At 37.5% G+C, this 25,263-nt stretch overlaps 1 protein-coding gene across 2 annotated transcripts; it reads left to right on the top strand.

The window, feature by feature from the left end:
- The first annotated feature begins 624 nt into the window (after positions 1–624).
- LOC127810492 (uncharacterized) lies at positions 625–20,882 on the top strand. Of its 2 annotated transcripts, XM_052350007.1 has the most exons (7): positions 627–1,314; positions 8,054–8,140; positions 8,250–8,294; positions 8,412–8,507; positions 8,644–8,745; positions 20,502–20,656; positions 20,741–20,882. In XM_052350007.1, exons 1-7 carry the CDS (start codon positions 751–753, stop codon positions 20,820–20,822), a joined length of 1,131 nt encoding a protein of 376 aa, XP_052205967.1. In that variant the 5' UTR covers positions 627–750; the 3' UTR covers positions 20,823–20,882. The 2 variants fall into 2 exon arrangements, with proteins under 2 accessions (XP_052205968.1, XP_052205967.1); XM_052350008.1 differs by lacking the exon at positions 20,741–20,882 and having other exon boundaries at positions 625–1,314; positions 20,462–20,602.
- The last annotated feature ends 4,381 nt before the right edge of the window (positions 20,883–25,263 follow it).

The following is a 25,263-nucleotide window of genomic DNA, read 5'->3' as shown; positions in this document are numbered from 1 at the left end:
ATTTGTATATTTACCTTTGATTAAGGACTCGTCCAAATATCAATTATTAAAAATTATCCCTAATTAATATTTAAAAAAAAATTAAATATGTTATTGTTGTGACAGCAAAGTTATTAGCTTATTGGTATTTATTTATTTCATTATAAATTATGAGTAAATTTGCACCAACATTTATTTTTTTTCAACTTAACCATGTTTGTAAAGAAATTTTTTATCTATATTATTTACCATTTTCAAGACTAAAATTAACAAATTTTCTGAATAATTGTAAATATAATTCATAGTTAGTGATTGAATGATAACAAGAATCAAAATTGAAAAGAAAATATTTTTTATGGAGGATGAATAATGAAAAGTATGAGATAAAACTAAAATAAAGAATTGATGGGGGTGGGAATGAAAATTGAAAAAAGTATTTTGCTCCTAAAATATTGAGCCGCTTTTCTTTTTTTTGGGGCGGGGGGCCGGAATTAAGAGTAATTTTGAGTAAATAAAGTTTAGGAGTTAAATAGACCAAAATTGAAAAGTTTAAGGACCAAATTGTCAATTTGTTTTCTCAAAAATAATTTAAAAAAGACTTTTATAATAAAAAAAAGGGTTTTTTCCATTCCATGGTCGCCTTTATGCCCACAGCATCGCTAAAACAGTGGCGCCATCAGCCGCCGTCTCTCTCTGGACAAATCCTCGAAACCAAACCAAAACCTTCTCTCCCCAACGTTCCTCTGACTCTTGACTTCCATTTTTTCCACAATGAAGGCTTCAACCATTCCCAACAGCCACCGCTTCCTCCCCGGCGCTGCCGCCGCCTTCCGCCGCCTCCCCCTTCCCACCTTCACCACCGTCCGCATGTCTCTCCGCGAAGACGCTCCGTCCCTCGCCGTCGTCGGCGTCACAGGCGCCGTCGGCCAGGAGTTCCTCTCCGTCCTCTCCGATCGCTCCTTCCCTTACCGCTCCATCAAAATGCTCGCGTCCAAGCGCTCCGCCGGCAAACGCATCACCTTCGAGGACCAAGACTACGTCGTAGAAGAGTTGACGGCGGAGAGCTTCCGCGGCGTCGACATTGCGCTGTTCAGCGCGGGCGGCTCGATCAGCAAGCAGTTCGGGCCGCTTGCGGTGGAGTCCGGAGCCATTGTTGTGGATAACAGCTCGGCTTTTCGGATGGACCAGAAGGTGCCGCTAGTGATTCCGGAGGTGAATCCCGAGGCAATGGCGCATATTAAGCTTGGTTCTGTAAAGGGGGCTTTGATTGCGAACCCTAATTGTTCGACTATTATTTGCTTGATGGCTGCAACGCCTCTTCATCGGCGTGCAAAGGTATGGATTTAAAGCTGCTAGCTCTATCTGAATTTGGATTGCATTGTGCCGTGAATGTGGTGATTTCAGGATTTTGAAAATGCAACCAACTTGGGGACCTTAAAGCTTTTTAACTTTTTGTTATGTTTAGGAGCTATTAGAAACCGATTCAAGACTTATATTTGTCAATCTCTCTAATCTCTTCACCCGGAAATCAAACCACAACAGAATAGATTTAACAGCAATTGAAAACAGCAAAGAAATGAGAGAAAAGAACAATCAAACCATCCAAGAAGCACAGAATTATCTTGGTTCAGACTGCAAAGAGCAATCCTACATCTAGCCTTCTCTCCGAGACAAATCCACTAGAAACCAAGAGTGATTACAGCAGTACAAAGTCCCCTACTCCCTCTTGTTACAGTGCTCCCAAGTACAATGAAAATAACCAAAGAGATTTTCACCAGATCGCTCCAAGAATCACTTTTCTCACAATCTTGATCTCTTCTTCCCACCGCACTCAGCACATAAGAGGATGGCCAGTAGTCTTACAAACAAGAAAAACTGAGAATTCTCTCTCTCTCTCTCTCTACCCCTTGCCCTCTATTTATAATAGAGGGTGGATATCCTTATGAAGATATAAATATTTACTGTTTCACCTCATAACTTTTACTAATTACAGTTTTGGGATACAACTTCTATTTAATACTTCATTTGCCTATACTCTAGACAACTTTAACAATTCTCTACCATTGTCTTGAGTATACTTCAACCTTCATCCATCAAAACCTTGGCCTTCCAATAGATGAACTTGACCTGCTCTCACATGGATCTTCCTGCTGCACCTGATCACTCAAAAACACAAACACATCAAAGAAAACATATCAATGCTATAAAACATAACAATGGATTACCTTTGGATAAATTTTAGCTGCAATAACTAAACCTGCAACTCTCATTAGATATTATCCTCCTCAAGGGATTTCCTAATGAATAACTTTTCCTAACATCAATATGATTGATATACTCCATGGTGGGACTAAGAAACTAAGCCAACTGGACTGCCCATTGGCTGATTTCAACTCCTCCTGCCTAGACTATATTCTAGGGATCCTGCTACATACAAAATGCAACATATACACCCTAAATGCATAATTTCCAGCTAGACACGCTCCATCATAAACCAAATCCATATATGATGTTATTACTTAATCCCAAAGGGTCCAAACTTTTACACAGCATCACATCAACAGTGCACCTTACCCGGATTGGCCTTAAACACTGCTAGACTTCCTCCTAGCTCCCAAAATCGGCCTTTAGGCTTTACCACTGTCTTCCCTTCTTATGTTTGCTTCAATAGACAAAGGACTGCTCTATCTACCTACCAGTCTACCAAGATATGCTTAAGACTAGGGTAACCTAGGCTGCCATAAGCTGTCCAAAACCCTATTCCAATCTCTATGCCTCATCATTCCAGCTTCTCCTCCTTCCAACAATCTCAAACACTGACTTAACACCTCAGCTACACCTTGAGATTCCCATTGGATAACTATCAGTGAAGCTGCCTCACTCTTCCTAGGCATACCATTGCAATTGACACAGCTACTCCTATGCACTCAATTTTAACCCCTTGGACCATCATAAGAGACTCCAATTCTTATAATATTTTGGCTTAGGAATTACTTAACTCATAGAGAGACCTTCTAAGCAATAAACCTTGCTTACCTTTCCCTCTAACCTCTAATTCCTTAGGCTACTCTTATAAGACCAATTTCTCTCTTAATTTTCCATGAATACTAGCTGATTAGTGACACCTATTTGACCCAAATTAAGCCTTCATGTGCTGCTATAACCAATGGCCATGTCTAGCCATTTCCCTAGACTTTTCCCATTTCCCAGCACTTCCTTAATTTACAAATAGACACTACAACAGCACTCCACCCCTTTAACCTAAGGGATATACCATTTAAGTCCAAGATTCTCCCCAAATTTACATGGCTCCATGCCATTCATTAGGACAAGAGTGCATCACCTCTTCTTATAAAGAGATTCTATTTTCAGCCTGCTCCTTAGCACTCAAACCTGAGCCTAAGCATTCTTCAAACCCAACATTCCATACCTCACTGGAAACTAACTTAAGACCTATCACTACCCATCCTAGGCAGCACTAGACCTTCTATTCCCTTGCTCATTACCTACAAGATGACTCTCCTTTCCTTTCATTGCTTAATCCAGATTTCGATCAACCAAGGGCTTCACCATACAAGACAACCCTTGCACACGCCCTTTTCCCCCTCACTGATTACAAGGACCCTCACTGCAAGAGCCAAAGCTATCTTAAACACTAGCTTCCTCCCTCTCACAATTCAGCCCGAGCTTACACAATGAATCTGATCAAAAAACATTTTCCAGATTTCCCTATTGCTATACCCTGGTTCATAGGTTAGATTTAGGACATCCCAAAGGATTCTCCTTGCTGGCCAGCATTCCAAATTCCATCCCTTGGCCTTGGAATCAACTAATTCCATGTCCTATTATTAGAGTTTTCTCTCATAGGTAAGAACCCTAGCTTTAGGAGACCTAGGTATACCTATTACACAACTCCACACACCTAACCCTTCACACCAGAAGTAATTTCCAGCAAACTTCCTAAATTCCAGCAAGCTCATATACGCTTGGGAATTCCTTAGGAACACATCATCTTCACTAGGTACACTTCACCTAGCTCCACCATGAGACAAAGCCTAGATAGGTCACCCTAGATCCTAGAAACTGATTTCTAATGGGATTTACTGAGTTTGGAGACTTCTACATCTGGAGACCTAGACAAACTACCTGGTTTCTATTCCTATACACCTGCAAATTTCCCTTCCCCTAATATCGCTAGCCTTCGATACCTTTCCTAGACCTTGCTCACCATTGTGAGCCATCCTCAACAAATGACACAGCCTAACCTTATCATAGGCTATCCTTTAGTGGCTACAGCTTATCCACATATAAATGCAAGCATGCACCACATAACCTCCATTCTTGAGGGTTGCTACCATCTCTCTAAGAGATCCTTGCAACTTCTTAGGACTCCAATTCTCACTATCTAATTATTTTTAAGGACATTAGGCTTTCTATTAAAACAGGGACATATTTTACAGCTTCTAATATTCTGGAACAGCTCCACCATGCTTCCTAATTTCTCCCATCTCCAAATCCCTTAACCTTACTTTGATGCCTAGACAAACCATTTCCCCCTCCACCATGTCTCTATGGGTAAATACCCTTTTCCTATGAGAAGAACACCCTAACCCTATGCTATTTTTACTGCATACCTAGAAAAAACTATAGGACATCCGCACTCTCATAGCCAAAGCCACACATGGTGCTTGAGTATTCGGGGTTGGTTTCCTCCTGGGTTTCTTTCTTCCTATTTGGGCAGAATTTCTTAATATGCCCCTCTTCATGGCAATGATAACACTTAAACTGTTTCTTGCCATTTTTAGACTTGCTTCTTGATGTCCCCTTTGATTTAAACTCTCTCTTTTCAGTCCTACTTCTAGCAGTAAGGACATCTCCAGCAGATTTTCCTTCTACTTTCTGTTGCAACTCCTTAGAGTTTAATGCTCCAAAAACATCTTCTAGGGATAACTTTTCCCTACCATGTTTTAATATATCAACAAAGGTTTCATATGTTTTTGGCAAAGAATGCAGTAATACAAGGGCTTTATCTTCCTCATCATAGTTAATATCTATGTTCTCTAAATCAAGACATATTTTATTGAATTCATCTATGTGATTATTCAGTTTCTGCCCTTCTTGCATTTTGAATGTGAAAAACTTTGCCTTTAGATACAGCCTATTTGACAGGGTTTTTGTCATATACAAACTCTCTAATTTAGACCATAAAGCCTCAGCCGTTTCCATCCTTGAAACTTCCCTAAGAACTTTATCTCCTAAACTTAGAATTAGAGTATTATAGGCCCTCTTGTTGATTTCTTCCGATGCTTACTGTAATCTTTCTTCTGTTCTTCAGAGGCATTCTCGGGCAGTTTCTGATCTGTCTCTAAAGCCTCTTCTAATCCCAAATTTCCCAACAACACCCTCATTTTAATTTTCCATAGACCGAAATCATTTGATCCATCAAATTTCTCTCTGTCATACCTAGCGGAAGAAGGTGCGGAAGCCATAACAGGGATTAAAACTAAAGATTTCTAGGGTTCTTGGCAATTCTTGAAAGGGTTCTTGGCTCTGATACCAATCTGTTATGTTTAGGAGCTCTTAGAAACCGATTCAAGACTTAGATTTGCCAATCTCTCTAATCTCCTCACCCGGAAATCAAACCACAACAGAATAGATTTAACAGCAATTGAAAACAGCAAAGAAATGAGAGAAAAGAACAATCAAACCATCCAAGAAGCACAGAATTATCTTGGTTCGGACTGCAAAGAGCAATCCTACATCTAGCCTTCTCTCCGAGACAAATCCACTAGAAACCAAGAGTGATTACAGCAGTACAAAGTCCCCTACTTCCTCCTGTTACAGTGCTCCCAAGTACAATGAAAATAACCAAAGAGATTTCCACCAGATCGCTCCAAGAATCACTTTTCTCACAATCTTGATCTCTTCTTCCCATCGCACTCAGCACATAAGAGGATGGCCAGTAGTCTTACAAACAGGAAAAACTGAGAATTCTCTCTCTCTCTCTACCCCTTGCCCTCTATTTATAATAGAGGGTGGATATCCCTATGAAGATATAAATATTTACAGTTTCACCCCATAACTTTTACTAATTACAGTTTTGGGATATAACTTCTATTTAATACTTCATTTGCCTATACTCTAGACAACTTTAACACTTTTGTTTTACTTATATGCTAAACCCCTCAATTTTGAAATATTACCTGCATCAGAGGTGCCAAGACTGCTCTTGGATTTGTCATCCTTTTAAATTCTCATCATGCAGATTGTTTTGGTAGGAAAGCGTCGTGTTTGTGGTGAATGGACTGTTAGCGCGTTTTGGATATTTAGGAATGGGGCTTTCCTATGTTTGTTTGTAGTTATCAATGTGGATTACGTCAATTACTCAAAATGATTAGGATTTTATGCTCCAAAGGAGCTCAATTTCTTGGACTTTATCATACTGTTGACTAGTGAGAGCAATTCTCAGTTGAGAATTGATAGTTATGTCTACATTTTTCATTCAAATTATATCCAAGAAAAACAAGAAGTTGTAAATCCTGATCTTCCTTAAGATCTCCAAAATGCGAACTACTGATTCATTTGTAATTCATGCTTTGTCCAAATATTGGAGATTGCTTACGAGAATGCAGGAATTTGTTTCTCTAAACCGTTTTATGTAGCTGGTAACTGGAGAATCTTACTGAATTAGTGAAGTCATGATTGTTAATTGTTTACTTTCACTCTGTAGCATCAAAGAATAGTTAGTGTTGTATCATGATATCCACTTTAAAAACAATTTAATTAATCTGATTACAACAAGAACATGCCAAACTTTTGTCCCATTATGTGGGGTTGGCTACATGAACTTTTAGCCTGCTCGACATTTTATCTATGGCCTTATTTCTGTAAGGAATTTATAACTCATATCATATCTAAGTGTCTCCCATTAAGTTTTTCTCAGTCTTGCTCTACATCTTTTTACTATTTATCTAAAATTACTATAAGTGGTTAAATATCATAATCTTCAAAATTCCCCCCCCCCCTCCGGATATGGGGTCTTCTATTTCTTCTTCACTGGATAAAATAAGAGTCAGGGAATTAGATATGTGATTGATACCCATAACCAAATTGGACACTTGAATCTTTTTTATAGCTATATTTGAGGAAAAAGAAGCCCACATCTGTGAATAGTGAACAAGTGGAAGAATATTAGATGAAAAAATAAAATTGACCAATGCTAAGGCTAGAAAGAATTTGTTTGTTCATAGTTTAGAAACATACTTTGGAGCCTCATTTCTCACAAAACAGAGATGCAATCCATGAATGTGGCATACAGTTGAGAAGATCTTGTAACACACTACAAATACATGCCAATACTTAACCAGAAGTGTCATCAAAAGCTGACATTTCAAAGGCCTGAAGTATCATTTGGGGTTTGATTATTCAAAGTCATGAGATAAATCTCTAATCTAGGTTGATAGGCTTAGAATTCTCAACAAATATGTACCTCCCCCTTAGGTTTCAAATTGATCCCACCATGAATAAAATTTCAAGGACTATTATTGTTGAACTCTTAGCTTTCTAGAGTTCTTTTAAACTTTTGGCCTTCCAAGGCACTTACTAGAGCAAATCTAGCTTTTGGTTCTCTTTATATATATATATATATATATATTTATAGGCATTTGCTAGAATGATTGTAGCCAACTTCACTTTTATCCTCTTCAATTTGACTACAGAAAATATTTAATAAGGGATAGAAATATCATCCTTTTCCTGTTTGATTTAATTTGTAATATATTTCTAAGGACAATATTGTTTTACTTTACAGTATTGTATAATGCATATTATATTCAACTGTTTACTATGAGTCCATGTATCCACATATAACTTCCAGATGCATATCTCAATATTCTAAGATTAAAGATTTGAGAAGGTTTGATATATGGACACACACCCATACCTGGTACATATACCCTATGTAACACAGCCTGACGAAGCAAGAGTATGTCATAACCATTGTTTTTCAAGGCCTAACCAACTACTGGTGAGGTTAATGTTTCTTCTACACCTTACTGCGTACATTATGATGCAGGTGTTGCGGATGGTTGTTAGTACATACCAGGCAGCTAGTGGTGCTGGTGCTGCTGCAATGGAGGAGCTTGAACTGCAGACTCGTGAGGTCTTTCAATGTTTCCAATCTTTATATCTTTTCTACTAGTTTTGTATTTTTCTTATACTAAATATGTTTCCCTTTGAATTTGTTTCTTTTTTACTTGATTTGAATAAAGGTCCTTGATGGAAAGCAGCCAACTTGCAAAATCTTTAAGCAACAGGTTTGACAATTGGTTTCTTCAATCTTCATGTTTCTTTTAATTCACAAGTGAGAAAAATGATGGATCATTTTGGCTTACATACTTCTAATTACCTTCTAATACTTCCACTCTATGTAGTACGCTTTTAATCTCTTCTCACATAATGCACCTGTCATGTCAAATGGCTACAATGAAGAAGAGATGAAATTAATAAAAGAGACAAGAAAAATCTGGGTAAGTTTATATCATAACCTTTTACATCTGTTCTCGTATCTAATTAAGTATTGGAGTGCTGTGTTGATTGGTTATTTTTTAAGCCTTCTGTTTTTTATTTAATTTTTTGATAATTTACATATATTGGTTAATGTAGAATGACATGAACGTCAAAGTAACTGCCACATGCATAAGAGTTCCAGTTATGCGTGCGCATGCAGAGAGTGTAAATCTCCAATTTGAGAATCCCCTTGGCGAGGTAATCTTGCATTTAAACTCAAATTGTGTCCTGTACTTAAATCTAACAATTTTGTCACCATAGTTAAGCAAGGCTATTTTGGTTGGTGAGACATTAATTTCACTTCATATTTAGATTCATTCTGTGTTAATTTGAATCATTCTTTTATATCCATCTAGTTGTCATTGGATTTCACTAGTGCTTTTGATTATTTTCTTAAAAGGATTCCACTATGGATTTATGACATGTTCACAGCACCCTCTTTTAAAATTCTATTGCAGTTGAAATTACTCTATTTATTGTAAAATATGTTCTCCAATAATACAACCCATAGCTATGAGAACAATATATAGGCCAAAGAAAGAACAAATTAAGAAAGCTATTAACTACTAAATCTCTAATCTAGGAAATAATTTGACATAGGAATCAACTATGAAAAGGAAACAACGCAAAAAGAAATATTGGTAATCTTTCTGATCTGTTTTTAATCCTGTCAATCTTCCAACACTTTCCCTCAACCTGGTGAATAGATTATATCATTCCCAGTTTGCTTACATTTGCTATAAAGTCTGGCTTTGGCAGGGCTTTTGTAGGGAGGTTAGCTTCCTACTACTTTGTTAGAACGCAATTTAAAGTGAATGTCCCATTGTTGATCTTTGATTTGATGAAGTTTTTGTCAATCTTCACATGCTTCATCTTGTCGTGTTAAATAGAATTACGAATTATGCTGATGGCAGATTTACTATTATTGTATAGTTTCATTGGCTCTTCCATTAGAATAGATAGGTCTTCCAGCAACCTACTAATCTAGATTAATTCACACACCCCTTGAGTAACCCTATATTCAACCTTAGCACTAGTTCTTGCAACCACTGTTTGTTTCTTGCTTCTCCAAGTTATCACATTTTCCCATACTCTTGTGCAATACTTAGTTGGATTTTGTGTTTTCAATTGAACCTGCCCAGTTTGCATTTGCATAGCACTCAACACCTTGAATTGTCATGCCCCAATTCTGGATGCCGGGACGGGCACTACCCCCTAAGAAGTCGTAGACTCCAATAGGTAATAGTAAGCCTTACAATATACATTATCATCTATCATTTAGACATCTCAAATAATTTATGAAAATTGCCATTACCTTTATTCTGAAATTGAAGTGCCACCGTCCCCAAGTTCATCATATGATTACAATATTCATAATTTACTAATTCACAAAAGAAATAAACATAAGCCTCCCTATGCATAAGTCTAGTGAAGTGAGGTGTTCGTGTTGCAGCACGGAGTGTGTCTAGGGTATATGCAGTTAGAATCGCCTACCACGATCCTTACCATCAAAGTCGATGCCAACCTATAAACCTGGAAATGTTAAGGGGTAAGTCAACCATTGACTTAGTGAGGGGTAAAGAGCATATAATGGGGGAAGTATAGAATCAATGCATCGAAAATAAATCATCTTGCCATGTCATGCCAAGTAATAATTAAGATAATGCAGGAGATGATGAATAAACATGCACATTTAGGAGTAAACAAGTTAGAACCAAAATTCACATATTCAATTAACTTAGGGGTAGAACGACTCTCACCCACAAATTATACTTCGGTGGAACCCCTCACGTTTGATTTGAACATACTGGCGGAACCTCTCACACCTGAGTTGAACATGATGGTGAAACATCTCACGCTAACAAGGGTAGACCAACTCACACCCTAATGTACACGTGGTGCACCAATGGCTAACTTTTACTGTAGTTAGCAATACAAGGTTTTAACTAGTTGCTCTCTTTAAGACACATTTTATGCTACCATTCAGTGTTAGAAGTGTACATGCGGTGTATCAAATATAATATCAACATGCACAAATCAAGGCAACATGAATTATATTTTTCCCAAATGCAAATTAAAGGAAATGAAATCAGCTATAAGTTTTAATATGCGTAGATTAGACAATATGAATTCTATTTTCCCAAATGCAATTAAAAAAATGTCATTGTGATAGTATATAAATAATACCAAGATGATTAGAAATATGAATGCAACAATTGCCACTATAATACAATTTACCCATTCATAGTGTTATATAAGATTTGGGATTCCCTAAGTCGCCTCTTGGCTGGGTCGCGTCAAAGTCACTTAACAAAATTATTAAATTATATGAGAATTAAGTAAATACAAGATCTAAAACGTCTATTCTAACTAACTAATGGACCACGGATGGGACGAGTGCGAAAAATAGAGTGAGGTGAATATAATTCTAACGTTGGGCTTTTAAGAAAACTAGTTGGGCTTTAATTGAATATGAGGATTAAGCTTTACCAATTAAATTTGGATTTTTTAAAATAAACTTGGGCCTTCGTTGCAATAAAATTGGGCTTGGCTCAAATTGGGTTTGTTTTAGTTACTAAATTAAAATAGGAATTGGTTAAACATTGGATTGGCTAACCAAGATTAATATACATCTATTTAAGAAGCAAATAATTCAGTGATATCATAAGCTAATTTAAATAAATAAAAAATTTGACAAAAAGGAATATCATATGCTAATTTCAATAATATGTATTAAATTAGGTATTGGATAGCCATTGGAATTGGCTATCCCAATTATCCTTTATTAATTTGGGTATTAAATAAATCTGGATTGAATTAAATCATGAATTGGATAGCCATTGGAATTGGCTATCCTAATTATCCTTTGTCAATTTGGGATTTCAATAGATCTAGAATAACCTGGAGCAAATTAGGTGCAGCCTATCCATGGATTCCATTAGGCTTGCACCCACCAACCAAACACCCTAAATCAGCTTTTTGGGTTTGGAAGATTTCAGCCCAAGGTGTGTGCATGTGTGAGGGTTGGGGGAGGGAGTGTCGATTGGCGGTAGTGGCTTTCGACCATTGTCGTCGGAGGCCGCCAAGCCATGGCCATTGTTGTCTGGGGTTCAAGTTCTTCATGAAGAAGAAGAAGAAGAAAAAGAAGAATGGAAGGAAAGTTCCAAGTGTGAGGCGGCCATTGCAGAGAGGAGAGACGGAGCTTGGAGCCCTAGGGCTCTCTCTTTGCCTCATGGGCTCGACTCCTCTTGGTTCTTTAGAAAGTAAGGCCCAGAAATCGGGCCTTACAATTTTCCTGAATAGTAAACCATTTGCTGGAGTACTCTTTAGGTAGTGAAGAATCTGACTCACTATTTCTAAATGTCTCTTTATAGGAGCATGCATGAATTGACTTATCACATTGACGCTATAAGCAATATTGGGCCTAGTGAGAGAAAAGTAAATCAATTTCCCCAAAAGGTGTTAAAATCTCTCTCTTTCAACTAATGGATCCTTTTTGATAATTTTATGCTTCCAATTTCGGTCTAAGGGGGTCCCTGTGGGTTTGCATCCTAGTTTCCTGTGGACATCTTGAGAATATTATCGTAAAGATGGCAGATTGAATGTTTAAGTTTAAAAAAGAAAAGATAGGGTGGTTGAAAGAATTCAAGATTTGAATGAGGCAGCTTAGAAGATAAGATGAGCTCCAAAATTCTAGGAAATGATAAAGCTTGAAAAAAAGAAGATAATTCAGCATTTCAAATATTAGTTACAACAGTTCAAATATCGGTTATGATTATCTAAATTTGAATTTATTCCTATTTTCTAAGAGATAGTATAGATATCTTGTACTTGTATAAATACCCTTACTCGACAACAACAATAACAACATATCCAGCCTTTATCCCACTATGTGGGGTCGGCTACATGAATTCTAGACTTCCATGTATTTTTGTCTTTTGTCATATCTTCATTTAGGCCCATACATTTAATATCAAACTTTAATATCTTTCTCAAAGTCTTATTGGGTCTGTCTCTACCTATTTTTTGGACTAATTGTTCCATTTTATCAACTCTCCTCACATGAGCATCTCTTGGTCTTCTTTTTACATGAGCAAACCATCTTAGTCGAGTCTCTCTCATCTTAGTCTACTCGAATTCAATAAATTTAAAATTTAGTTCTTCTCTGCATGGTATCAGTGCAGAAAAAATCCTTCTCTTTTGTTAAACCCTAGGTAGCGACTACCACACCATCCGCTTTTCAATTCTTCACTTTTGCAACCTTCAGATTTGCTAATCACAACATGGCTGGGAAAAGCAATCAGTCTTCGGAGATTATCCCCTATCTAGTCAACAGCACGGGAGTGTCGTTGACAACAATATGTTGCTAATCACAACATGGTTGAGAAAGGAGTAAGGTCTTGTACCTAGTACCCTAGAGCATTCACTTCAAAACTAAACCATGTAAAGATTCCTAACAATGTGCATTAAGCTCTTTAGGATAAAAAATGGAAGGCAACTGTGATGGAGGAAATGACAGCACTAAATGAAAACAAGCCTTGGGATATTGCTCCTCTACTCGAAGAGAAGAAGGTTCGAGTAGAAGGTCGTGGGGGTGTAAGTGGATCTTTTCCACACAACTGAATACTGATGGGAATATAAACAGATACAAGGCAAGACTGGTTGCTTAGGGATATACTCAAACTATGGTTTAGATTACGAGGAAACATTTGCTCTTGTTGCCAAGTTGAATTCTATTAGAGTGCTTTGTTAAATTTTGGAAAAAAATAACCTTACTATCTCACACTTTTATTCACTAGAAAAGCTTGATTTATACAAGCTTCTTTACAAAAATAGGAAACAACTAACTTTAGGAAAGGATCCTAGGATTTATACTATTTAGGATACAACCAAGATAGGAAACATAATCTAATCTAGAAGACACAATTTTACTTTTAGAAAATAATATATACAGTCAATCAATCTAGGAAATATATATAATCAATCACCAATCAATCATCAATCACCAATCACCAATCAATAATCAATCACCAATCAATGATTGAATCATCAATCAATGACCAATCAATAATCAATTAATCAATCACCAATCAATGATTGAATCATTCCATATCAGCTGCCATCTTTCCTAATACAGAAATATTACTCTTGCTATTGTTTCTTGTTACTTAGGGAAACCCTAGCTGCTGACATGCTTATCTCTCTTGTTGCCAATTTGGATTGAGATTTACACCAGATGGATATAAAGAATGCATTTTTGAATGGATACTTGGAAGAAGAGGTATATATAAGACTCCTTCCTGGATTTGAAGGGGACACAACAGGCATGGTGTGTAAACTAAGAAAGTCCTTGTATGGATTGAAGCAATCTCCCAAAGTGTGGTTTACTCGATTCAGTACAGTGATGAAGCAGTTCGATTACACTCAAAGTCATGTTGTCCATACTCTCTTCATAAAAAGGTCTAAGGATGAGAAAAAGGACCATACTTATTGTTTATGTAGATGATACGCTGATTACTAAGGATGACACACAAAAAATCATTAGACTTAAAGATCAATTGCAGGCAAAATTCAAAGTAAAAGGCCTTGGGCACCTACAATACTTTATTGGGATGGAAATTGCTATAATTAAAAAGGGCATCTTTATTTCCCAAAAGAAGTACACCCTGGATGTACTGAAAGAGATAGGGAAACTAGGATGCAAACTTGCAGGGACCCCCCAAATCGAAATTGGAAGCATAAAATTACCAAAGAGCAGTTGAAAGAGAGAGATATCAACACCTTGTGGGGAAATTGATTTACTTATCTCTCACTAGGCTTGATATTGTTTATAGTGTCAATGTGGTAAGTCAATTCATGCATGCTTTTGCAAAGAGGCATTTGGAAGCAATGATTTAGATTCTTCGCTGCCTAAAGAGTACTCCAGGAAAGGGTTTGCTATTCAGAAAAAATGAGCAATGAGGTGTTGAGTGCTATGCAGACATAGTTGTTAAAGGCGCGTCTAGGTGCATGACGCCTTAAGGCGCTAGTTCTGCGCCTCGCCTGGACCGAGGCGAGGCGATTTCAATGAGGCTCTTGCCTTGCACAGTAAGGTTCAGAGGAGAGAGGTGCGCCTAGGCGCGCCTCATGAAACTGCTTTTAATTTAAAACTTGGGCAGCCCAATTCCTCCCCTCTTCTTGGTTCCAACATGTATACATTACAACATACAACTTATTTATATTTCTTTAGTTTAAGTAAATGTCCACATTTTTTTTATTTATATTTTACCTTCCATTTACTTTAATACATAAATGTAAATAAGAAAGTAACCCCCCATTTGGATTGTAGGCGCCCCTAGCCAGGGACCCACAACCAAATGACATAAATGCCAAAACCCATTAAAACAATATACACCCTCCTTGACTTTGACAACGGAAGCCATGCTCATACATTTTTACTCCTAAACAAATACATTTGGGTAACTTCATATTACACACCACATCGGGGTCTATAATCCCACCATACAATCTAAAACATAAACGAGCATAATTTAATATTACACAACACAAACACCCCAGGGACCTTTGGCTGAGACGGCTCTGTACACATTGCTACCCCATGGATCCTGACTCACTTGTCTTGCCCTCTACTTTAGCCTTACTTTTACCTGGAATGATGCAAACAAACATGAGCCACAAGACCCATCAAGTATAACTGGAAGAAAGCGAGCATAAGAGTCATGGTATCAAGAAACAAAAGAGACATGAATGCCATTTAGGGTACTTTCACATGATAAAATGATGATACATGCATCCATGCTCATATGCAGTGTTTTTTAGAACTATAAATATGGGATCGAAGTCCGAAACATTGGGACCAAAGTCCATAACATAAACTTAGGACCGAAGTCCAACTTTGAGCTCAACACTTTCTCTGCGGATATATCCTGCGGACTTGTCCGCTGCGCGCATCATGAGGCCTTTACACATTTATTTAAAAACCATCTTTCATGCACATGCTTCATGCATTCTCATAACATGCATAATTGCAATAACTTCCCATATATAACTCGCATGCAATTAACGAAGTAATAGGGCAACATTCATGCAAGACAACATCAAACCCTTGCATGTCCACAATAAAACATCATTCCCAAGAAAGATAGGGTGATACAAAACCCTATTTGAGATTCAATAAGTGTAAACGTAGATCATGGGATAATTTACTAATAAAGAGGAAGTAACTTGTAAAATAGGAAATAACTTGCAATTTTTGAAAATCAAGAAGTAAGATCTTGCAATAACAAGAGATAACTATGGATCTTGCAATTTAAAACATAAACATGAGGGAAGATGAATTTAACTTGTAAAACAGGAGAAGAACTTGTAGAATAGTAATAGGAACTTGCAAAAATTAGGAAGAGAACTTGTCTTAATTATTGTTCTTCAACTCTGGCAAGAACAGACTCGCCACTCAAGCCCATGCCACCAAAATCTCCTTTATCTCTCCAAAATCTCCTCTTTTCCTCAAGTATTCATCCCATAAATATAGGCTAAGGAGAAAGAAGGTTGGTGAGCATTATGGAGGCAAAATAATCCTTAATTCCCTCTCCGAACCCCCTTTCCTTAAGCATTTATTGTCTATTTATAGCCTAAAAAGAACTGAACTTCGTGGAAGCATCACAGCAGCCATTCAACATCATTTATGGTGATAAAAAAGTGGGCTGGACGCATGGAAGGCAGGTGGCAGGGCTGCTGGGCACGTGGCAGTGGCTGAAAGCCACTTGGCAGCGGCTGCCAGCCGCTGGGCGCGCGGCAGGGCCATGTAGGGCCCTGCGTGGCGCGGCACGGCCGTGCGCATGTCGCGCACTTGGCATGCGCGCGGACCCGGCCCCAAAATGACGCCGTTTTGGGGCCCTTCTTTGCTGAAAAATTAGCATTTTCTCCTTGCTGCACCCGTGATTCGAACCCCCGACCGCGCCTATCCTCTTCTCGTGCGCGTGCCACCTGCGCCGGCCCTCACCCTCAAACATTTAGTGCCCCTCATTAAATTTAACGAGCCCATAGCCCATTTTCTAGAAATCGCACAACAGCTCCCACACTTTTGAAATTTACACTCATACTCCCACTTAATAATTACACTAACACCCTAAAACTTCTGAAATTTCCAATTACACCCCAATTTATTGATTTCATAAACATTCTAAAATAAGTAATTATTTTCCTTAAATCCTCAAATATTCAATAATAATCTCACATACCGAATTAATTATCCCCAAAATTTTGGGATGTTACATGGATTCAATAAAAATATCTAAAAAATCAAAATCCATAACAATAAGAAAATAGAATTTTGATTTTAGTACAAACTCGGGATTTAGTGATTTTACCACCTCCAAAATACATACCTATTATTTCTTGAAAAATTTATTAAAAATTATTTTAACAACAATGAATATTAGCTATCAAAATACCGGGAGATAGTTTTTCAAAATGAAAACATTTTTTGATATGTCTCCTTATAATGCGCTAATCTTTCAGACTTAGAAAAATAACATTTTTTAAAATGAAAACATTTTCTTGATTGTGGACTTGTAGTGTTTATATGTTTATTTAGAACTTTGCATGATGATTGGTGCTTGTTTGAGTTTGAGATTTTAAGTTTGAACTTTGATGATATTTCTAGTTTAGAATTTACGTGATGATGAATGAATTAACTTTGATGATGTTAGTTTAGAATTTGAAGATAATGAATCATTAATGATATGCATGTGTTATTATTGATAATTTGATAGTTTTTTATGATTTTACAAGATTTTGAGTTTTTTTCTAAAAAGTGCGCCTCGTGCCTCAGGCTCCAGGACCCTTTGTGCCTTGCGTCTCTCAGAACTATGTATGCAGATGTAGACTAGGTAAGTTCAGTTGAAGACACAAAATCAATTACTGGGTATTGCACAAGAGTATGGGGAATGTGGTGACTTGGAGAAGCAAGAAACAAACACTGGTTGCAAGAAGTAGTGTTGAGGTTGAATACGGGGCAATCACTCAAGGGGTGTGTGAATTAATCTAGATTAGTGGGTTGCTGCAAGACCTAGCTATTCCAATGGAAGAGCCAATGAAACTATACAGTAATAGTAAATCTTCTATCAGTATAGCTCATAATCCTATTTAACACGACAAGATGAAGCATATGAGGATTCATAAAAACTTCATCAAGTCAGAGATCGATAGTGGGACATTCACTTTGCATTACGTTCCAACCAAGCATTAGGAAGCTGACCTCCTTGCAAAAGCCTTGTCAAAGCCAGACTTTGAAGCAAATGTTAGCAAACTGGGAATGATAGATATCTATTCACCAGATTGAGGGATAATGTTGAAAGATTGGTAGGATTAAAATCAAATTGGAAAGATTACCAATATTTCCTTTTGCTTTGTTTCCTTTTCATAGTTGATTCCTCTTTCAAATTATTTCCTAGATTAGAGATTTTGTAGTTAGTAGCTTTCTTAATTTGTTCTTTCTTTGGCTTATATATTGTTCTCATAGCTAAGGGTTGTATTATTGGAGAAAATATTTGCAATAAACAGAGTAATTTCACATATTAAGTGTGATTCCTTCCTCCATGGGAGTGAAAAATATTGCCAATATGCCTGCTGGGCGGATGGTGTTTATGGGGCACAGTTTAATGTTGATAGCACCTGATTTATTATTATTATTGTTTTCCGTTTTGGGCATGCTAAATATTGCCGGACAAAATGTTGATGACTTTTCTCAATATCAAATTGTCATTTGATTTATTTTTTAGAATAACATAATTGAATGAATCCTTGGCTGTCATTGTGTTAAATTCCTCACTATCCTAATTAAATCAAAACAACAACAACAACAACATATCTAGCCTTTATCCCACTATGTGGGGTCGACTACATGAATTCTAGACTTCCATATATTTCTGTCTTTTGTCATATCTTCATTTAGATCCATACACTTCATATCAAACTTTAATGTCTCTCCCAAAGTCTTTTTGAGTCTGCCTCTACCTTTTTTTTTTGATTAATTGTTCCATTTCATCAACTCTCCTCACAGGGGCGTCTCTTGGTCTCCTTCTCACATGACCAAACCATCTTAGTCTAGTCTCTCTCATCTTCTCCTCGATTGGCACTACTTCTATCTTATTACGAATAACTTCATTTCTAATTTTATCTTTTATTGTATGGTCGCATATCCATCTTAACATCCTCATCTCCGCTACACTCGTCTTTTGCTCATGTTGGTATTTGACTGCCCAACATTTTAAGCCATACAACAAGACTGGTCTTATAGCTGTCCTATAGAATTTTCCTTTCAGTTTTAATGGGATTTTACCATCACATAATATCCTCGATGCATTTCTCCATTTTAGCCAACCTACCTTAATTCTATGTGCGACATCCTCGTGAATTTCTCCATCTTTTTGAATCACTGATCCCAAATATCGAAAATGGTCTTTTCTTTGTAAGATTTGGTCTTTCAATTTTATTATAACATCATCCACTCTTGCATTCTTACTAAATTTACATTGCATATATTCTGTTTTCTTTCTACTTAATTTAAATCCTTTAGATTCTAAATTGTTTCTCCACAACTCAAGATTAGTGTTCACTTCTTCTTTTGTTTCATCCACTAACACTATGTCGTCTGCAAATATCATACACCATGGCACCTCTGTCTGAATACCTTTAGTGAGTTCATCCATTACTAGAGCAAATAAGTATGGACTTGGTGCAGAACCTTGATGCAGTCCTATTGTAGTTGTAAACGGTTCAGTATCCCCTCCGCATGTTTTGACCCTTGTCTTTGCACCGTGATACATGTCCTTAAGGGCTTGTATGTAGGCTATTCTGACTCATTTCTTCTCTAAAACTCTCCATAATACTTCTTTAGGGACCCTATCGGCTATCATAGGCCTTTTCTAGATCTATAAACATCATATGTAAGTCCTTCTAATGATCCCGATACCTTTCCATTAGGTGCCTCAGTAGGTATATAGCGTCCATTGTTGACCTACCAGGCATGAAACCAAATTGATTTTTCGAGACATTTGTTTCTTTTTTGAGCCTCTGCTCCATTACTCTCTCTTAGATTTTCATGGTATGGCTCATTAACTTAATTTCTCTGTAATTTTCACAGTTTTGAACATCTCATTTGTTCTTGTATATAGGAACCAAAGTACTCGTCCTCCACTTATCTGGTATCTTTTTTGATTAAAGTATCGTGTTAAATAATTGCATTAGCCAGGAGATGCCCTCTTCTCCCATGCATTTCCATCCTAATTAAATCCTTTCAACAAAATTCTATATGTTGAAGTTTGCCTCAAGTTTTGTCCTAGAAGATAGCAGAACCGGAAGGAGTATAAAAGAGTAGTTTTGGCTGAAGAAATTAGGCAGCTAGGGGTTAAGTGTAATTAGTACATTTTGTTGGGGTTAATATGTAATTTCCCTAAGTTAGTTAGTTGCCTAAGTGTGTCTGCCTCCTCTATAAATAAGAGGGCAAGGCAGCAGTCTAATAACTCCTCTCTCTTGTCAAATTCTCTATTTCTATTGTGAGTATTCTTTGTTCTAGAGAAAGTGAGGCATGTTTATTGTGTTCTTGAATTTTCTTGGAGTGAACAAGGGTTGTACTTGAGCGATAGGATTGAGAGAGAGCTTGAGTTTTGTACTGATCTTCTGTCTGGAAATAAAGACTGCTTCAAGGGTGTTTGAAGGCTGGATGTAGGTTTGCCAAAGGCATTCCGAACCAGGATAACTTCTGTCTCCGTTTGGTTTGTTGTTTATCTTTCTATATTTCTTGTTTACATTCTGATTTTGTTTGGTTTATGAGAGGGTTTTCTCGCCTAAGGTTGTAATCTAAGAGTCCTAAGGTTAACACTATACATATTCTTAAATCAACTTGTCTCAGGTGGACTGGCTCTTGATTCAATTATATGTTATTTAACCAGGACACAGCAAGGGATATTCTGAAGAATGCTCCTGGTGTATTGGTCATTGATGACCGGGCGGCTAATCACTTCCCTACCCCCTTGGAAGTGTCAAACAAAGATGATGTTGCAGTCGGCAGAATACGCCGTGATGTGTCCCAAGAAGGGAACTATGGGTAAATATTGGTTTAACGCCCATTGGCTTCTTTATCTTTTCTATCATTTTCAGTCCTTCACCTGAAAATGGAACAATTGAACAGGCTGGACATCTTTGTTTGTGGTGATCAAATAAGGAAGGGAGCTGCTCTCAATGCTGTTCAGATTGCAGAGATGTTGCTGTAGAATTCGGTATGAGGTTTGATTCCCCCAGCATGTTGTGTGAAAAAGAAACAATTTATTTGGCATGAAGAAGCAGTTTTGGTTAGATATAATATCTTCTCTAGCATATGCTTTTGAGGAGTTGCAGTTTTGTATCATATGGAATTTTTGTTGATCTGGAAAATTATGTTGCAAATTAGCATTATGTCTTGAACACTGAAGTTCTAGATAGATTAAACAATTGTAGTGCCTTCATAAATTTTATTGGTCATGCAATGACTATTGCAGTTCCAAACCACTTAGAGCTGTTTGTCTCACCGCTTCATAGATTTAAACTGTGCTATCACATTATTTGGGTTAATTACAAAAAAAAAAAAAAAAAAAAACTGAATTTTACCTGAGTTTTTTTATTTCAGATTGAACTCTTATTTTTCTAACTGTAGCATTATACTATATTTAGATTCAGTTATGCACTGCTGCTTGTCTCCATTAAATGCTGCTGTTAAAATATGAGGTGGTAAGCTAATGTGATGATGAGAGGGGAAACTTATCCACCTCGATATAAAGAATACCAAAAAAATTGATTAAAAGCTGAATGAAACACATAAAAACCTGAATAACAAAAAAATCCCAAGTCTAACAGGGATTGTTGGAAGATTCATATCAGATCTGGAGGATTTTCTATGTAGTACTTCCTTTCATAGTTTGATTCCTTTTTCAATTTTTTTCCTAGTTTAGGGGTTGTGTAGTTATTAGCTTCCTTAATTTGTGCTTTCCTCTGCCTATATATTGTTCAACACCCCAATGGTTGTATTGGTGCAAAAATCATTATTTTCAATATACATACTGCTTTCATGGTATCAGAGCACCGCAGCAAACCCTAGCTGTCCAGGTTTCGATCCTTTATCGCTGCCGCCCAGGTTCCAATTCTGGACCAGCTGTCACGACCAGCCCCAGCCTCACCTTGGCCGGCCATCACCATCAACCCTAGCAGTCGTAGTAATGAGCAGGGCCACTGCAGTCAACCTAGTCACTGTCTCTGCGACCACTGCCGACCAAGCCAACCGACCATCATCGTTGACCCCAGACGTTGTCGCCAGCCACCGTTGCTGCGAGTAATGCAGCAGCAACCGCCGCCGTCACTGTGAGAAACGCAGCTGCAACCAAAGACAGCAGGCCAGCTATCCACCATCACCATCCATTGCTGAACAAAAATCCAATTTGGTCTCATGGCAGACATCCCTCCATCGCTGACCAATCTGGAGTTTGCAGATACCTCCTCCAATTGCTTCTCCGACCCCAATCCGACCATCCCAATGAGGTTTATTCAATCTGCCCTCCGTTCCACCTTTGCTGCAAATGTTGTGCAAAAAGGTAATACTCAGTCATCCTTTTTGTCAAAACAAGAAAATAGCAGTGAATTAGTCGATTCAAGAGCATCCGACCACATGACTAGGTCATCCACCTTCTTCTCTTCATATAGACAGTGTGATAGAGAGGTAAAAATCATTGTGGTTGACGGGAGCTCTTCAATTGTTGTTGGAATTGAAAATCTATACTTATTCAGGTTACAATTAAAATATGTCCTTCATGTCTCAAGCTTACAGTATAATCTCATATTTGCCAATGACATTTGGGGACCGGCTCGAGTGCCAAATTTTACTAGAGCTCGATGGTTTATTACCTTCATAGATGACTACACCCATGTGTGCTGGATTTACCTTCTGAAAGAAAAATTTGAAACCGACATCATTTTCTAGCAATTTCATAAACTAGTCACCAATTTATTTCAGTCATCTATTCAAATTCATTGTTTCGAGAATGTCAAGGAGTACTTTTCCCATGAATTCAATAACTATCTTGTCGAACATGGTATTCTTCATTAGAGCTTCTGTCCCCATACTCCTAAAGAGAATGGTTTTGCTGAGCGAAAAAATCGTCATATCCTTGAAGTTGCACGCTCTCTCATGTTCACTACCAATGCTCCAAATCATTTTTGGGGAGAAGCGATTCTCATTGTTACCTATCTTATCAACCATCTACCTTCCAAAACCCTTCAATTTCAAACCCCCTTCCATTGTTTACGCCAAGAGTTTCCATCTGCACGGCCTCTTGATTCTCTTTCGCATAGAATTTTTGGGTGCACGGTCTTTGTTCATTATTCCAATCCTACTCGGGGAAAACTTGATTCCAAGGCTTATAAATGCATCTTTCTTGGCTACTTTCCTACTCAAAAAGGGTAAAAGTGCTACTGCCCAAGTTCCAAACATTTCTATATTTTCTATGATACCATCTTTTTGGAAAATCAACCCCTCTTTCCCAATGCTTCTCTTTAGTTGGGGGAGGGAAGGGGGGATATCAATCGAAAACTATCATTGGGATCCATCTATTTCCCTTCCAATCACTTTTCCACTTCCTAATCCACCACCCTAAGACCTTCCTGTCCAACACTTTGAACTTGAACCCATACTAGTGATTGGTCAAGGGGGAGAAGCCTATAAAATATCTTAAGAGGAGCTTATAGTCTACACTAGAAGACCATGAGTTCTCCAGCAAAGCAAACCATTTGACTTAGAGCCAAATCCAGTGGAAGGCACACAATTTAGGGAAGGTAGGTGTACAGTTGATGATCTTGACATGCGTATTGCCCTAATGAAGGAGTAAGGTCTTGACCATGTGAAGATTCCTAACAATGTGTATAAAGATTTACAGAATCAAAAGTGGAAGGCAGTTGTAATGGATGAAATGATAGCATTGAATGAGAACAAGACTTGGGATATTGTTCCTTTACGTGAAGAAAAGAAGGTTGTTGGGTGTAAGTAGATATTTACCACAAAACTGAATGTTGATGGAAGCATGGACAGATACAAGACAAGATTGGTTGCTCAAGGGTACACTTAGACCTACGATATAGATTATGAGGAAACATTTGCTCCTGTTACCAAGTTGAATTCCCATTAAAGTGCTTATTTCTCTTGGACTAGGATTTACATCAAATGGATGTAAAGAATGCATTCCTAAATGGAAACTTGAAAGAAGAGGTGTATATGAAACTTCCTCCCGAGTTCGAGGAAGACAGCGCATGTATGGCATGTAAACTAAGAAAGTCTTTGTATGGACTGAAGCAATCCCCTAGAGTGTGGTTTACTCGATTTAATACAGCTATGAAGTAGTTCAATTACTCTCAAAGTCAGGCTGACCATATATTCTTTATGAAAAAGTCTAATGATAGGAAAAGGACTATACTTATAGTCTATGTAGATGATATGGTGATTATTGGGGATGACACACAAAAAATTATTAGACTAAAAAGTCAATTGTAGTAGAATTTAAAGTAAAAGACCTTGGGCACCTACAATATTTTCTCGGGATGAAAAATACTAGGAGTAATAAGGGCATCTTTATGTCCCAAAGGAAGTACACTCTTGATTTATTAAAGGAGATGAGGAAACTAGGATGCAAACTTGCAGGGACTCTCCTAGACCAAAATTGGAAGCACAAAATTACTAAGATGATCCACCAATTGAGAAAGAGAGATGTCAACACCTTGTGGGGAAACCGATCTACCCATTTTTCACTAGACCTGATATTGTTTATAATGTCAATGTGGTAAGTCAATTAATGCATGCCCTTGAAAAGAGACGTTTAGAAGCAGTGGTTCAAATTCTTCGCTATCTGAAGAGTACTCCTGAGAAGGGCCTCCTATTCAGGAAAAATGACCAATAGAGTGTTGACTGCGATGCAGATGTAGATTAGGCAAATTCAATTCAAGACACAAAATCCACTACTGGATATTGCACAAAAGTTTAGGGAAATGTGGTGGCTTGGAGAAGCAAGAAACAAACAGTGGTTGCAAGAAATAATGCTGAGACTAAATACATAGCAATCGGTCAAGGTGTGTGCAAATTAATTTGGATTAATAGGTTATTGCAAGACCTATCTATTCCAATGGAAGAATCAATGAGTTATATAACGATGGTAAATATGCTATTAGTATAGTTCATAATCTTATTTAACATAATAGGATGAAACATGTGAGGATTGACAAAAACTTTATCAAGTCAGAAATTGACAATGGGACATTCACTATGTACCAACAAGGCTGCAGGAAGCTGATCTTACAAAAGCTCTTCTGAAGTTACATTTTGAGTCAAATGTTAGCAAGCTAGGAATGTTGGAAGATTCATATCAGATCTGGAGGATTTTCAGTGTAGTATTTCCTTTCATAGTTCGATTCCTTTTTCAAATTTTTCCTAGTTTAGGGATTGTATAGTTATTAGGTTCCTTAATTTGTGCTTCCTCTGCCTATATATTCTTCAAAACCCCAATGGTTGAATTGGGGCAGAAATCATTATTTTCAAGATACATACTGCTTTCAGGGATAATTTTGTCACAGTATTATTTAGCTTACTGCACATTAGCTTGTCACATGATGTTTTAGTTGTAATTTTAGTTGTAATATCTA

The sequence above is a fragment of the Diospyros lotus genome, chromosome 9 (genome assembly GCF_014633365.1).
Source record: "Diospyros lotus cultivar Yz01 chromosome 9, ASM1463336v1, whole genome shotgun sequence".
In the NCBI taxonomy this organism is placed as follows: domain Eukaryota; kingdom Viridiplantae; phylum Streptophyta; class Magnoliopsida; order Ericales; family Ebenaceae; genus Diospyros; species Diospyros lotus.
The sequence above is the reverse complement of the archived record's forward strand: the minus strand, read 5'-3'. Positions and strand labels throughout refer to the sequence as shown.

Bases quoted from the DNA above. Each gene is read 5' to 3' on its own strand.
- LOC127810492 (XM_052350007.1), top strand. From the start codon at position 751: ATGAAGGCTTCAACCATTCCCAACAGCCACCGCTTCCTCCCCGGCGCT. The intron at 1,315-8,053 runs GTATGGATTTAA...ATTATGATGCAG, and splicing joins CTCTTCATCGGCGTGCAAAG to GTGTTGCGGATGGTTGTTAG. The intron at 8,746-20,501 runs GTAATCTTGCAT...TTATTTAACCAG, and splicing joins TTGAGAATCCCCTTGGCGAG to GACACAGCAAGGGATATTCT.